This window comes from Myotis yumanensis, unplaced genomic scaffold, assembly GCF_028538775.1.
Source record: "Myotis yumanensis isolate MYYU_CA2020_CCGP unplaced genomic scaffold, mMyoYum1.0.hap1 SCAF_5, whole genome shotgun sequence".
NCBI lineage: Eukaryota > Metazoa > Chordata > Mammalia > Chiroptera > Vespertilionidae > Myotis > Myotis yumanensis.
Window position 1 is genome coordinate 77,594,939 of NW_027223756.1, and position 15,906 is coordinate 77,610,844.

Genomic DNA, 15,906 nt, shown 5'->3' on the forward strand with positions numbered 1-15,906 from the left:
CTGCTCTGAGTTGGCCCAGCTCCTTCCAGAAGGGGCACAGGCTTTCAGAGGCCAGCAGAGTCTGAGCCCTGACCCCGACTCCATGCCTCAGTTTCTCACCTATCAGGTGGAGGTCCGAGAGAGAATGAAATGTGTACTCGTATGACATCCAGCACTGAGGGCTGCCTGCCTTTCCCCAGAGCCCCCAGAGACCTGAACGGTGATGGGCCTCTGTCCGAGGAGACCCGCCCCCCAGCCCTGGGGGAGGGACCCACCAGCTCCAGGCTCAGTGGTGGACTAGCCCCACTTCTCCTTTCCCCCCATTGCTGGCTCTGCCCCCGGGCGAAGCATGGGGCAGGGGGTTCCCGACAGCAAGTCCCACCTGCCCTTCTCGACACCTGCCTCTCCCTGCAACCTCCGGCGCTCCGCCCACCTGTAAATGGGACCACAGCAGGATCCAGCTCCGGGGGGGCGGGGGGGGCGTCATTAGCAGGAAAGGAGTTAGCACAGGGGCGCAGCCTGGAAACAACATGGTGCTCCTGAAGTTCGACCTCTAACTTTTCACCATTCACTCTCTCTCCACAAACGTCCCGTGATGCAGGGTCAGCTTTGGGGCTGGAGCCAGGCAGCTCCCCCTGGGGACGCCTGCAGCCCCTTATTCCTCATCCATCATTTCTGCCCCGACTCCTCCTCTTGTAAAATTTTTTAAAAACCTGAGGTTTGAAAACACACACACACACACACACACACACACAAAACCTGAGGTTTGTTATTAAACTGGTTTATTTTTTAATGATTCCAACCAAATACAGCAAGATGGGGTGGGAGTCTGGGGGGGGCGTGTCTTGGTTCATGTTGGGACGGGGGGGGGGGGGCGGGGGGGCGGAGGTGGGCAGAGGGGCTGGGAGGTCCCACTCTGTGTGATGTTCTGTAAGTCCTAACACTGCCGAGAACACACCCCCTCTCTTCTTGATGATGCTAAAGGCACTTGGATGTCATTTTGAAAGGCTCCCAGGGTTGTCATGGCAACCAAGGTCAGGCGAGTGCTAAGGGAAAAAAACAAGTCGGCTTTGCCCAACTTGCGTGGGGTATGCAGCTGCTGGACACCCCCTCACTCACAAGTGGTGTTAGGATGGAGCCCCCACCCTGGCTGGCCATGATCAGCGACCTACCACCCCACCATGCTGGCCTGTGCACATTGTGGGGGCAGGACTGGGGCCTCTGGCATTCCCAGCCACAGCCCAGCCAATGTCCCCTTCTGAGTTCTGTCTGAATCCTTTGCTCAGTACCTCCAGGGTTGACCTGGCTTTCTCTCTGGCTCATCTCAGAAGATCTTGAGGGATCCAGGAACCAAGACCACATCGAGCCTGTCCATGGGCCCCGCCTCTGTATGTGGCGATGGGTTTTACAGGCCCTCAGTCACCAACCACGATGACGCAGCAGGCGGAACACCGCTGGCTTTCAGCCTTCCTACAAGGTCCTTGTGAACACTGTCTAATCTTCTGGTTCGAGGCCAGCTCCTTTCTGACCGAGGTCAGGCCCCACAACGTTTCCTGTGCCCCTTCCCCCAACGGTGCCTTCACTGTTGTCTGGCTGAGGTAGAGAGTGGGGGCAAGAACCAGGCTGGGGGAGGCAGGGCCGTGGACCGTCCCTGCCTGTGTCTGAATACGTCTGCAGTGCCTCAGCTCCTGCTTTCGTACCGCAATGATGGGAAACTGCTTTCTGAAGAGCAATGGGGCAGTGGCCTTGAGGAAACTTTCTCAACCTGAGCTACAGCCTATGAGTCTCTACTCTTTGGACCTCGAGTTGCAGAGACCAAGGTGCTTCTGTCACCTTCTCTCAACAAACCAGGTCCAGGCCTCCCCGTAGCCTGACCCCCTGTCCAGGCCTGCTCCCCGTGGCTGCCCTGCAATGCACGGAACAGGGACCCCGAGAGCCGCTCACATTCTCTGGTCTCATTCCCCACGTGAGCAAGGAGACACGGGATTGGCTCAGGATTGGAGGTCACGACAGCTGGCTTGCTGGAGGACACCCCGGAAGCTATGCTCCTGGCCAGGGACCAGGGAAGCTGCCCCTCTGGCATGGTGTGGGCTCACTGACCAGATGGCGGCTCTGAGGGTGGTGGGGGAACCTGGTGAAATGGCTTCTCCTAGTGGCAGCCTGCCCTGCTGGGCCCGTGGGTCCTGGTGGAGGGAGTCGGGGGCAAATGTGGGGCCGGTGTGTCTGGGACCACCTAGCGTGCTGGGCACCCGCAGGGTGAGCCTGACCAGCTTAACAAGACCTTAGCCCAGCCCCCAAGATACCCCAGAGTTGGCCAGCTGAGCAGGAGCTGGCTGTGTCCCAGGTGTGAGCTATGTGTGACTCAGGTGTGAGCTGGGTGTGTTCCAAATGTGGGCTGCTTGTCCCAGGTGCGAGCTGTGCTCTCACAAGAGTCCTGTGTGCCCGGGGTGAGCTCTGGAGCCTGGGGCATCTGTTTAGTGCCAGGTGTGGGTGTTCCACGGTAGAACTGTGTGTCTCATTGTGTCCTGGGTGTGAATATGTGTGCTGGGTGTGAGGCGTGGGGTGTCCAGGTGTGAACAGTATAGGCTTTTGTGCGCCCTCCAAGCGTCCTGAGTATAGACCCTCTCCCCAGGTGTGAGCTGTCAGGGGGTCCTGGGGGCAGCAGCTGTGTGCCTCTGGGTGGGTGGGGACTGTTAGCAGTGAGGACCCTAGGTTTCTGAGGCTCCCCCCACCTCCCCTACGCAGCTCAGTGACCACTCAGGGCCGGGAAGACAGGGGAAACCTTAGAAAATGCTCGAGAGACTCTGCAAAAGACACATCCCGATGAAAAAAGTCCTGTGGGTAGGGCCTCTATGAAAAAAGGGAAGTGCTGCCCGGAGTCAGCTTGCAGCCCCTCCTCTGGGAAATGCATAGGTGTCATCGGACAGGCCAGCGAGGGGCTGGTGGGGACAGAGACGGAATCTCCTGGCTCCACGGAGAGCCCGCAGCCCGGGGGGGAGGCCGCCCCCAGGGCCCCTCAGATCATCTTCATGTTGAACTTTCGGGAGCTTCCCTGGCCCGCGCCGGTGGCCGGACCATCCACCTTGCGGAAGGAATACTCGACGGAGAAGTTGTTCTTGTGCTGCCCACGGCCCCGGCTCCACACGAAGAGCAGCAGGAAGCAGAAGAGGACGACGCCCAGGAAGGTGATGCAGCCCATGGCCGTGGACACCAGGATGGTGGTGAGGTCCAGCGGGAAGCGCGCGGCCGCCAGGGTCTCGTTGCGGCCCTCGCCCAGGGTCCGGTTGGCGGCAGGCTCGGGCTGCACGGTCAGCGTGGCGAAGTAGGTGTCGTTGCCGCCCGCGTTGCTGGCCACGCACGTGTAGGTGCCGCTGTCCTGCGGCCGCGCGTCCAGGATCTCCAGCGTGCCCCCCGGCAGCACGCGCGCCCGGCCGGCGCTGGCGCTGGTCACCGCGCTGTGCTGCGGTGTCACCCAGGCCACGGTGGGCGCCGGCTCGCCCTCCGCGCGGCACTGGAAGCGCACGTCCTCCCCCGCCGCGGCCGTGACCTGCTGCAGCCGCCGCTCTCGGATCTTGGGCTTGCGGCACACGAAGTACTCGAAGAGCGCGGAGTCCGGGAGGTTGCGCAGCGCGTCCCCGCGCACCTCGGCCGGGGTGGCGCAGACCGGCAGCCGCCCGTCGAAGTTGAGGGTCTTGCGGCGCTGCACGATCCACAGCAGGCGGCAGTCGCAGGCCAGCGGGTTCCCGTCCACGCGCAGCGTCTCCAGCGTGTTGACCGAGTGGAAGGTGCTCTCCTCCAACGTGGACAGCAGGTTGTTGGAGAGGTTGAGCAGGCGGATCTGACGCAGCCCCAGGAAGGCCTGCGGCTCGACCACGGCCAGCAGGGCCCCGGCCAGGTGCAGCTCACGCAGGCGGATCAGGTCTCGGAAGGACCCGCGCGGCACCGTGCTGATGGGGTTGTGCGACAGGTTGAGGCAGGTGAGGTGGGCCTGGTGGCGCAGCGCGGCGGCTGGCACGGCGGTGATGTTGGTGTGGGTGACCGACAGCGAGGTCAGGTTGAGGCCCTGCAGGCTGCCGGGGGCCACCTCCTCCAGCAGCGGCCAGTTGTCGATCTCCAGGTGCAGCAGGCCCGGGAGCCGCCGGAAGTTCTGGTCCTCCAGCGCGGCGATGGCCAGGTGGCGCAGCCGCAGCGCGCTCAGGCCCCGCAGGTAGCCCAGCGACTCCCCCGACAGGGCGGTGAGGTTGCAGCGCTCCAGGGTCAGCTCCTCCAGCGCCAGCAGCCCCGCGAAGGCCCGGCGCGAGATGAACACCAGGTCATTGTCGCCCACCTCCAGCCGGCGGAGGCTGCGCAGGTCCTGGAACGTGTAGTCCAGGAGGATGACCAGCTTGTTCTCACTCAGGTCCAGCAGCGTGAGGTTGTCCAGGCGCGTGAAGACCCCCGGCGGGATGAGCTTGAGCAGGTTGCCCCGCAGGCGCAGGACGCGCAGGCGCGGCAGGTTGGCGAAGGCGCCCGGCTCCACGTGCGCGATCACGTTCTCGCTCAGGTCCAGCTCCTCCAGCAGCGGCAGGGCAGCCAGGTCGCCGGGGTTCAGGCAGCGGATGCGGTTGCGGCTGAGCTCCAGGAGGCGCGTCTCCGCCGGGATGCCGTCAGGCACAGCGGTCAGCCGGCGCCGGGCACAGGCCACCGTGCGCGTCTGCGCGGTGCACTCGCAGCGAGCTGGGCAGCCCCCCGCCGGGGGCGGGGCCGCGGGCAGGAGCAGGAGCTGCAGGCTCAGGACGCACAGCCAGCAGGTCATGGTGTGGAGCCTAGGGAGCCCCGGCTTAGGGACCCGCCACCATCTTCATGGGCACCTGGGGGCGGAGGCAGCATTAGCACCCGAGTCTTGCCTCCCTGCCCCGACCCAGTAGCGCCCACGAGCAGCATTTATCTACTGTGGGACCCGCAATCCCACTCCTGGGTTGAGCACACAAAACCTCACAAAAACCTATACACCCATGTTTACAGCAGCAGCATTCTATTAGCCAAAATGTGGCAACAACCAAGTATCCAAACATGGGTGAATGGATAAACAGCGCAGCCCACCCACACACGGGACTATCATTCAGCCATGAGAAGGAGTGAAGACGCACCGACATTCATCAGAACACGATGGACCTTGAAAACACGATGCTCGGTGAGAGAAGCCAGACACCAAAGGCTACACAGGGTGTGAGTCCATTTATGTGAAATGCCCAGAACAGGCATATTCCAGAGACAGAAAGTAGACTCATGGTTGTCAGGGGCAGGGAAGGGGATGGGAGTCTCTTTTGGGGTGATAGAATGTTCTGGAATTTGATAGCGGGGATGGTTGCACGATCTTGTAAATATACTAAAAGCACTGGTTGTGCACCTTAAAGGGGTGGATTTTATGTTTTGTGAACTTTTCTCAATTTAAAAAATTACAAAGGAAAGCATGTATTGAACTGGAGAAGAATCATGCAAATATAATGTAAAAATTTTGGTACCACCCCCCCCCACCCCCACTTATTGAGTGCTCGGTATAAAGCAGGCTCTGAATACACTGAGGAACAGAGCAGAGGTAGATCCTGCCCTCTGGGGGCTCACATTGGTGGGTGGGGATATAGATGGTCTACATGCCCCGCTCCCGGCCCCCAGAGTTTTTACCAGGCCTCCCACCTGTCTTGTCCTCCCTCTGTTACCTGTCTGCATGAGTCGAACCACCTCATGAAATTATAGGGTATCTTAAAGCCCTTTACATCGTTTCTCCTCCAACTGGGTTGTAAACTCTCAGTGGTTCTCAACCTTCCTAATGCCGCAACCCTTTAATACAGTTTCTCATGTTGTGGTGACCCCCAATTTCATTGTTACAAATTGAACATCATTAAAGCATAGTGATTAATCACAAAAACAATATGTAATTATATATGTGTTTTCTGACGGTCTTAGGCGACCCCTGTGAAATAGTCGTTCGACCCCCAAAGGGGTCGCGACCCACAGGTTGAGAACCGCTGCTCTAGGATGTCTTAATCAGAGCCAAAAGTGTACCTGAGACATGGTACCTGCTCGATGAACATCAACACTCAGTACTTTTTAAAGGAAATAGTTTGATCAAAACTCCATCACAGAATTTTGAGACCCATTCAAACAAAGTTGAATAAGAAAAAAAACACCCACAGGTAATGAGACCAGAAGATGCACTGACAGAGGCTGTGAGAGGAAGCAGCATGGATGGACGAGCGTGGTGACCAGGGTTGGTGAAAGGGTGACTTCAGACCTGCAAAGGTGACATGTGAGCTGGGACTCTGTACTGGGTAGAAATGGGTCCCCCCAAAAGGTATGTTCACGTCCTGATCCCGGGACCTATGAATGAGGCCTCATTTGGAAGTAGAGTCTTTGCAGATGCGCTTAGTTGAGATGTGGTTACAGTGGAGTAGGGTGACCTAATGGAATGACTGTTGTCCTTATAACAAGAGGGAAATTTGGACACATGTATAGATACACACAGAGGGAGTAAAGCCACGTGAAGATGGAGGCAGAGCAGGAGTGAAGGGGTGGGGAGAGAGCTCCTGTAGCTGAGAATGTGGTCCCACCACGAGGACATCGAGGGACCCCTGGGCTATAGGAGGCCATAGGTCTTAGGTGCCTGTCCCCAGCTGGGGAGCATAATAGGGAGATGGAGGGAAAGGGGCAAGAGCTGGCTGGTTATGCTCTCTCACTGCAATCGTCCTACCTGAACCTGGGCATTGCACGGAACATACGCCTTCCCCACGGGAAGCCTCCCTTCCGAGGATGTTTTTCTAGGTCATTCTCCCCCATGTTGTTGCCCTGGAAAGCACATGGTGAGGCTGTGTCCCAGGTGGGGACAAGAGCCAGAACGGATGGTTCCCTGTTCAGCCGCCCAGCTCATGCCTCTGGCAACTTCCTGCCTTAAGCTTGTCCCTGGCTCTGAGGTCACTCCCAGTCCCCTGCCATGCCTGCTCCCTGTGGTCCTGTGGCACTGCCCCCTTGAACAGGAATGGGGGACAGGACCTCAGCAGCCTGCTCTGGAGGAAGTGACACCTCCCTGGCTCTGTCTGAAGGAGTAAAGCGCTAACACTTTTCAGCCCCCCAAATACAGACTCCTTGTGGGCAGAGCTGCCTGGTATGTTCTTTCTGCAGGAGAGAATTTCACACCCCTAGAATAAAATTCAAAGTCCTCCCCAGGGCCCACAGGCCTTGCACAACCTGCCCCCCATCTTCTTGCCCTCACCTCCTCCCTCTCTACCCCTCACTGATTCTGCTCCAGCCACACCAGGCCTCTCATTGTTCCTCCAACATGCCAGGCACCAGCCTGCCTCAGGACCTTTGCATATGCTGTGCCAAACACCTTCCCTGCAAGGTTCTCTCCCTGACTTTATTTTGTTCTCACCCCAATGTCACTGGTTATTTTCTGTACTAACGTCCCCACCGTAGTCTTCCTGAAATGCTATTTCAACCCTAATTTGCCCTAGCTGGTTTGGCTCAGTGGATAGAGGGCTGGCCCTCGGACTGAAGGATCCCAGGTTCAATTCTGGTCAAGGGTACATACCTCAGTTGCAGGCTCAATCCCCAGCCCTGGTTGGGAAGCATGCAGGTGGCAACCAATTGATGTGTCTCTCAAGTCGATGTTTCTCTCTCTCTGTCTCTCCCCCTCCCTTCCACTTTCTCTAAAAATCAATGGGAAAATATCCTCAGGTGAGGATTAACAACAAAAAATAAATAAGTAAATACAATAAACCCTCGTTTAATGCATCATCATCGCCATTATGGCGAACACTTCTATAGTTTTTACTGTGTGCCAGCCTGGGGCTAAAGGCTCCACCTATATTGTACCCTTTAGTTCCCACACAAGCTCATGAGGGGGGGGCGCTGCTGTCACCCCCATTTTACAGAAGGGAACACTGAAGCTCAAAGTAACTTAAGTCACCAGCTCAGGTTCACACAGCCCATCAGAGGTGGCAGGGGGAAGTCTCAGGGCTAAGTGGGTGATAACACGCTCTAATTTATTTTTATTTTTCTACAGTCCTGGCAGCTCAGCCAGTGACAATTTAAAACACAGTTCTGTTTTTGCTGGACCAATTTTTATCACCACCCCCAGAGATACCGTAATGCTGGCACCCCTTACGTGTCAATTCAGGTACCAAGTGCCCCGAGCATTTTCCAGGTGCTGGAGACAAAGAGGTCAACTTCTGGGAGCCGACGGCTATAAAACAGCCTCTTCTGCCTTGAGTGCGCAGTGGAGAGAAATAAATCCAGGAAAAGGGCGACGGCCGGTGTCGAGGGATTGCAATGATCTAATTATCTGAGAAAGGGATGTTCGTGCAAAGACTTAGCGGAGGAAGGGAGCCAAGCAGATGGCAGCAGGGAGGACAGTCCGTGGAGGGCACAGCAGAGGACGCCGCCGTGAGTGCGGCCGTGCGGGGCGGGCACGGAGGCCGAGGGGCGGGCGCTGCAGTCAGGGAGGTGAAAATGAACTTTTCATAAATTTTCAGTGGGAAAGAATTTTTTAAAAAATAGTTGCCATAGAATGTGGCTGAGGACGAAATCAGGAAGGAAGTACTCAAGTGATGACAGGTGGGGACAGCTAGGACACAGCTACTGCGATACAGTCACAGGGAGGCTGGCAGGAGCCCTCAGTTCTAACGGGCTGTGTGACCGCGGTTGAAAAGCACACCCTCTCTGGACCTGGCCCGTCAAAAGAAACAAGAACCCTTGGGGAGTCGGAGCTCCAGCTCCATAATTACTCCCAGGATGAGAGGACAGCTGGTCCCCGGGCCAGGAGGGGGGGCCACTCAAGCTGTGACCCAGTTTGTCAACTCTAACCTCACCCTCAGGCAAGGCCCTGTCATCTCCTCTATGGGGGGTCGGGGGTTGCAGGGAGGGGACTTAAAGCTGGCCTAGAGCTTCTGATGCTCCCCCCTAAGGTTCTGGCCCCCCCACCTTGAGGGAATGCCTGGTTCTTAGAGAGAGAAAGTGGGGACTCTATTCTCCCTGCAGGACCCCTTTCCCTCACTTTCCCAGACACTGGCTGGGCCTGAACCTGGGAGGACAGGCAGGAGGGTGGTCTCAGGTGGAGCACCGTGTGAGGACTGCAGCCAAGATGCCTGAGTGCCCCCCAGGTCCTGCCACTCTCAGATTAAAGGCCTGGGCACCCCATGCCAGCAAGGGTCCCTCCCTGTCCTCTCCCTGGAGGCTGGGTCTTACCGAGGGGTAGAAAGAAGACCAGGACTCGCAGCTCCCGATCAGGATCTGATCTGGATTCAAGTCCTGTTTCTGCAGGGCTCAGTTTTTGGGGCTCTCCACACCCGCTCCTTCCCCAGAGACCTGCCACCCACCTGGGGCCTCTCCTCCTGTCCTCCCATGACTGACTAAGTACCACTGTTCACTGATGACTCTTCACCCCCCCTCCCTTTTTTTTTTGAGAGAGAGAGAAACATTGATTTGTTGTTCCACTTATTTATGCATTCATTGGTTGATTCTTGTATGTGCCCTGACCAGGGATCGAACCCGCAACCTTGGTGTATCAGGATGACACTCTAACCAACTGAGCTACCCGGCCAGGGCCTCATTGATGCCTTTTGATTTTGGGTCTTGGCCACCACGTCTCCCCTGAGCTCCAGCCTCGGGATCCAGTCACATCCCTGACCTCTCCCAGGAGGCCCATAGCATCCCAACCTCAGCCTGGGGAACAGTAGTGATCCCTGCTCCCCCTTTCTCTCACACGGGACGGCATCACTGAAAGTCCTCTCTCACACACCCAGCCAACCTGTCACCAGGTCTCCAGGTGCCCTCAGCTCCACCTTCGATACACCCCAGAGCCACCCCTATCTGCATCCAGCACAGGCCCCAGCTCATACCCCAGCACTCAACAGATGTTCTTCCTTCTCTGCCTCAGTAGTCCCATTTGCAGAATGGGACTGGGGGTGTGTGAGGGCCTTCCCCTACAGCACTGCTGACGTGGGGGCCAGTCATTCGCTGTAGGGGGCCGTGTTGGGCGCGGTGTGTAGTATTGAGCAGACACCCTGGGACCCACCCGCACTCTGGGTCTCCCCTTCTCCTTCTGTCCCGGGCCCTGAGCACAGTGGCATCCTGGCCTACACGGGGTGCACTTCAAGTGCTCAAGTCAAAAACGATTCTCTCTCATCATTGATGTTTCTCTCTCTCTCCCTCTCCCTTCCTCTCTGAAATCAATACAAATATATTAAAAAAGAAGAAGAAGTCAACCGAGAAGGTACTTGTATCTGGAAAAGTCTCCACTGGGTGGAGGGCCAGGAGCCGAGTCCTAGGCCCTGTTCTGCTCTTGGTCAAGTCTTTACCACATTCACTTGTTCATTCGTTCGTTCATTCATTCATTCATTCATTCCACAAGCACTTCATGGGCACCTAGTATGTACTAGGTGCTGTTCTAGTTCTTTCAGGAAACAGCTTTGAACAAAACAGACAAAACCCCCGTCATCCTGTCTATGGGTGAGAAACAGAAGAACCACATGTGGGCATTGCTATGGGGAAAATCAACAGGGAAGGTGAGGTCTGTGGTCAGTAGAACAATAGCCCCCCAAGAGCACCCACGTCCTAATTTCCTGGAGCCTGTGAACGTGACCTGACTGGGCGAGGGGACTAAGTTTGCTGATGAGTGGACCCCGGTTGGGGGAGATGGCCCTGGAGTACCCCAGAGGGCCCAGTGCATTGCAGGGTCCTCACCGGAGGGAGGCAGGAGGGTCAGAGTCAGGGATGGGAGAGGCTGCACTGCTGGCTGTGAAGATGGAGGCAGGGGCCACGAGCCAGGGATGTGGGGCCTCTAGAAGCTGGAAAAGGCCAAAGTGATGCTTCCCTGGAGCCTAAGGAAGGACCTGACTGCCCACACCCGGGTTAAGGACCCCTGACCCTGTGAGATGGTACATTTGTGTCGTTTTAAGCCACTGGATTTGTGCTGACTTGTCACAGCAGCCACAGGAGACACACACAGGGTCTCCGCGCTGCTGAAGAGGAAGTGGGCTGTATGCCAGCCTCAGGGGCTGGGAAGGCGGAAGGAGCCAAGTTCCCCAGGAGGGTCTGCCCTCAGCATCAGCTGAAGTGACGGGTCCTACCTAGGGAGGGGCCCCACAATCTGTGCATCACGGTAGGACCGGGAAACAGACCCCTCCTCTCCTCCAAGCCAAGCTGGCCCAGACTAATGTGCCACGAAGCTCTCAGCACAAGGGGAGGCAGACTGTGGCTGGGCACCCAGCCCTTCTCCTTGGACCCCAGCCCCGTCCCATCCACCTCCTCTATTCTGAATGGACGTCCTCCCTCCCCGGCCACAGGGGTCACAGGCTCCCCTCCCCTCCCAGGCCAGGGGACGCTGGAGACCCCTTTGGGCAAGACCAAGCCAGGCTGAGGCAGCGGCTGAACCTACAGGGAGGGCCGGCGAGGGGTGGTGAATAGATGCTGGGAGCTTGGCAGCTCTGTCCCCGGGGTACTCCTCTCTCTGTCCTCCCTTCACCACCCCCCATGGTCCCCCCACCCCCCACAACTGGGACTGGAGGGGCAAGGGGAGCATGGTTTGGCAGGCCCTGGTAGCACCCTCATTCAAACTTCAGACTTGGGAGGTGGGGGCCCTCCAAGGCCTGTTTTTGGGGATACTCTGCCAACGCCCCAGGACTGGTCATCCTGTGTCCTAGATCTGCGCTCTCATCCATGATAATTCATTAAGCCCTAATTACCCTTCCTCTGCTGTTAGTCCCTGTTAACCCTTGGAGGCCTGGGGGCCTCCAGACCCACTTTCCTTGCCAGCCTGTGGGAGGTGGAGGAGGCTGCCGACCGCCCTCTGCAGGTGAGGCCGCTCACTGTGTACTGTGGTTGTCTGCCCACCTGCCCAGCCCTGAGGGTGGGAAGAGTGGAGACCATTTGGAGACAAGGAGACGGAGGGTCAGAAGGGTCCCTAGGGAGTCGACATTTGAGCCTGGGTCTCAGGCCAGTGCCTCTCCACTAAATCCCAGAGCTCTGCTGGAGAGTGGAGGGCAGAGGGCTCTCTTCTGAGGCTTAGGATTGACACTGGTGGGCGGCTCCCTCGGGCCCACCTGGGACAAGCTGTGTTTGGAGAGTTCGCTACCTGGTGACTCAGGGGCACCCGGGAATGACAGCACTGTGGGATGAGGAATCAAGCTGCTGCCTCAGATCTGCTGTTTATTCCCACTCGGCAAAGCGCCTTCAGATCCTGGGCTTCGTCTGGGGGTGGCGAGGAGCAACCACCCCCATTCTACAGATGAGCACACTGAGGCTGAGCAGGTGCAAGGCCGAGCTGCTGTAATAGTGAGCATGGTAATATCAGTCCCCTATTCACGGAGCATCGAGTGTATAGCAGCACCAGACCGGGGCATGATATGTGGCCATTTGTCTCCGCTCGTGTGAGGGAAATCCAATGCTCATGTTCATCTCAGAGCGGGAGCTCAGAGAGGGGCTGTTCTTTGCCAGAAGTCACCAGGTAGGACAGGGAACAGAACAGCAGGAGGAGGAAGGCTGGGTTAACCCTTCTGAACCCCCTCCCGTGGCTGGGTGGCTTCTTGCTGTCACCCCACATAATCCAGATAGAGTGTGAGCGCTGCGTCTGTGGGGGAGCCCCTGGTAGGCTCCCAGGGTCTTCCAGCTCAGGTCCTGTCTCACTTGGCTGATGCTTGGAGGCAAGGAGCCCACAGCCCACCTGGGTGCAGACGCCAGACAAAGACCACCCCCCTCCCCATTGGCACACCTGGTTTCCACGGCCTCATCCACACTGAGCCCGAGTTCTCCACCTCTGGGCACTCACACACCACAGCCTTCCCACCTCCACACCTCCTCCACAGAGCCCTCCTGGGTTGCTCCAGGCCTCAGCCTTGCTAGCCCCAAAGGTCCCCATCATCAGACCCCAGAAGGCCCCCTTGCCTGCTGCCATGTGGCGCCAGATGCCCCCTTCCAACGTCCCCCTTTTGCCAGAAGCAAGAGGTTCTCAACCATCTCTGTGCACACACGAATTCACCAGGGGGCGCTTGTTAAAAATGCAGGTTCTGGGGGCCCAAGCCCCCAAAGTTCTGATTTCTCAGGACTGAGGGGCTAGGGTATGTGAGTCTTTAGTTCCCAAGGAACATGTTGAAAAAAGCAGTTTTAAGGTGCTCTCCAAAGGAAGGGCTGGGTCTGTTCTCTGCCCAGATCAAGGCACGAGGTGCTCCCCCCCCCAACTTGTTGAATGGGGCTCCGTGGCCTCCCCTGGCCAGACCCCAGAGGCCCAGCTTCAGGGGAGGGAGAAAAGTCTCCCATCATCCTTGGTGCAGTTTGGACACTAGCCCACAGCGCAAGGGGCTCAGCCTTGCACCCCAAAATCCTCCCACAGGCTGAGCTGTCTCCAGGCCCAAGGATGGAGCAGGTCCCCAAATGCCCCTTCACCTTCCTGGCAGCTTGGCACCCACCCACCCACCCACCCTCTGGACCAGACCCTGGTGAGAGATGGACAGGAAGGAGCGGACTGAAGCCTCCATCCTGATTGTCCCTGTTCCCTAACCGGCAGGTGCCCCCTTCTTCCCCCTATGGAGGGGGTGCATTCTGCCAGGCGTCCTCACTGCTCCAAAGAGACGTCCACCGGCTCCCCATTCCTCTGCGCCCGGGTGGAGGGGCGGGGGGAACCCTAGCGTGGGGAGTGGCCCCCAAAGTTTCCAGGGGGAGCGCGGGGGCCTGGCGAGGGGCGATGTGCCCGGGAGGAAAGCGCGAGGCGAGTGCCTCCCGGGCGGGAATGGGGGCTGCGGGGCGGAGGCGGAGTGGGGTCGCCGGGCCCCGCGCGGCCACTCACCTGGGCGGCTCCGCCGCGGACGAGGCGCGGGCTGCGGCACCGGGGCCGTTGGAGCCGACACGAGCCGCTGCCACCGCCACCGCCACCGCCACCGCCACCGCCTCCCGGGCCCGCCGTGCGCGCTCCCGCCGGCGCGTGCCCGCCACCAACCTCCCGGTGCGCGGCGCGGGGACGCGCGGGGCTGTGCACGCGGCCTGCTCGCTAGCGGTGGGTGCCCGGGCTGCAGGTGTCTGGGGGCCGTGGGCGCGCGGGGACATATGCGCGCAGGTGCCGGGACGTGCATCAGGAGTCATAGTGAGGCCTGGGGACCAAGACCAGGAATGAATGGGCTTCAGTGTGCTCCCTGCCTGTGTTGGGGTGCGTCGGAGGACCCCTGTGGCCACGGTGAGGCTGTGGTGCAGGAAACGCAGGCACCCTAATCTGTGCCCTTCTGGGTCCTAACCCCCTCTTGGATGCTCCCAGTCCAGGCCCTCACCACCTGGCACTTGGACACTTGCCCCAGCCTCTTGGAGACTCAGGACAGAGCTCCAGGCTCATTCCCCATGTGCTGCCCAGAGGACCCGTAACCACAGCCTCTAGAACCAACTCTGGGTCCCTATTGCCCTCAGGATCTCATCTAAACTCTATCCTGCCTCCCTCCCTCCCTCCCTCCCCTCATTCAGGTCCCAGTGCAGATCCTCTTTGCTCTTTCTCAAACATGCCATACCATCTCCAGGCTTAGAGCCTTCTCACGTGCTGTTCTCTCCTCCTGGCTGCAATCCCCCCCCCGCCCCCCCCCCCCCCCCCCCGAGAGCTTTCTTGGCCATTTGGTAATAACTTGTGTTTGTCTGACTAATGGGGCTTTTCCACCATTGAGTCCTCACCAGGCCTGTGCAGTATGAGGGCGCTCAAGGATGTTTGCAAGAGAATGAGAGTCTTGCTTTTACACACAGTGAACAGTGTGGAGGCCCCCATGCTGGGGACCCTCATGTCAGGAGGGGCCTGCCTTGCCCGGTGAAAGGCATCCTGTGGGAGCGGACATCCTAGAATCATGGCACACGGGGGTGACGCGTCCCTATTCCTGACTCTCAGGCTGGGGTTCTTGGCTCCCGTGTAGGAAGGAGCTAGGGCAGAAATCGGACCAGGAGTGGGTGCCCTGACCCTTCTAGGATGAGACCTGCCCAGCGCTGGCCAGGAGTGAGTGCTGCCCTGGTCAGGGGCTCACACTGTGGAGTCTGCGGGGGAGGCAGGATGTTACTGAGGCAGGTGGCGGGCATCCCCCATCATGCTAATAACCCCAGTTATTAGCGATGGCCAACCACTTCCTGTGTGCTGGTCTCCATTCTAAATAGAGGCCCTCCGCGCCTCACTGCCACAGATAAGTAAACTGAGGCTCAGAGATGCCATGTGACCCAAGGGAGAGGTTCAAGGTGGGCCTGGCTGCCCTGAGGGCTGAGGGCATGTGACCTTGCACTGTTCTCCCCCACCCCCAGCCCTCCCTGACCACTGCGTCCTTCCAGCTGCTTCGATGGTGGCCTGGCATCAGCTCAGCCACCTGTGACTCAAGCAGGCTCTGTGCCCAGACTGTCTCACTGGCCCGAGGCCCAGGAACTGCGTCCCGGGAGGCCACAAGCCAGGCCCCCCTCAGGCGGAGGTGGGTGGTTCCCTTCCTGGCCCCCTGGCCCCCGGAAGTGCAGAAAGAGGACCTGAGTACCCCTTCCTCATGCATCCCCACCCCCAAGACCAGCCCAGGTCCCTGCACAGAGAAGTCATCGCTGGGACAAGCTATGTGACCTGGGATGAGCTATGTGACCTGGGACAGTCACTTCTCTTCTCTGAGCTTCCCTCTCTTCCTCCTGATGCCTGCCTCTCAAGGAAAGCTTATTGAGCACCTACTATGTGCTAGGAGGGAGAGATGCTGGGAGGGAACGGGGGACTTGCCACGGGAGGGGAGTGGAGTAGACAAACAAAATAATCATAAAGTGGGGAGGGAAACTCAGAGAGCTACCCGGTGCCCAACTTAGGCTGGGGGTCAGGGGTGCTTCCCTAAGAGGGGCTGCTGGAGACGAGTCCGACAGGGTGAGGGGGCGGGTAACCAACACAATGGCCTGGGTTCAAATCTTGGTTCTGCC

At 58.7% G+C, this 15,906-nt stretch overlaps 1 protein-coding gene across 2 annotated transcripts; it reads right to left on the reverse strand.

The window, feature by feature from the left end:
- Positions 1-762: 762 nt before the first annotated feature.
- Positions 763-13,845, reverse strand: LINGO3 (leucine rich repeat and Ig domain containing 3). 2 transcript variants are annotated; one of them, XM_070415737.1, is made up of 2 exons: positions 13,796-13,845; positions 763-4,829 (listed from the first exon to the last, which is right to left on the reverse strand). In XM_070415737.1, the coding sequence occupies exon 2, from the start codon at positions 4,772-4,774 to the stop codon at positions 2,996-2,998; it is 1,779 nt and encodes a 592-aa protein (XP_070271838.1). In that variant the 5' UTR covers positions 4,775-4,829; positions 13,796-13,845; the 3' UTR covers positions 763-2,995. The 2 variants fall into 2 exon arrangements, with proteins under 2 accessions (XP_070271838.1, XP_070271837.1); XM_070415736.1 differs by lacking the exon at positions 13,796-13,845 and adding an exon at positions 8,123-8,235.
- Positions 13,846-15,906: the final 2,061 nt, after the last annotated feature.

Coding starts and splice junctions, on each gene's coding strand:
- LINGO3 (XM_070415737.1), bottom strand. CDS start 4,774: ATGACCTGCTGGCTGTGCGTCCTGAGCCTGCAGCTCCTGCTCCTGCCC.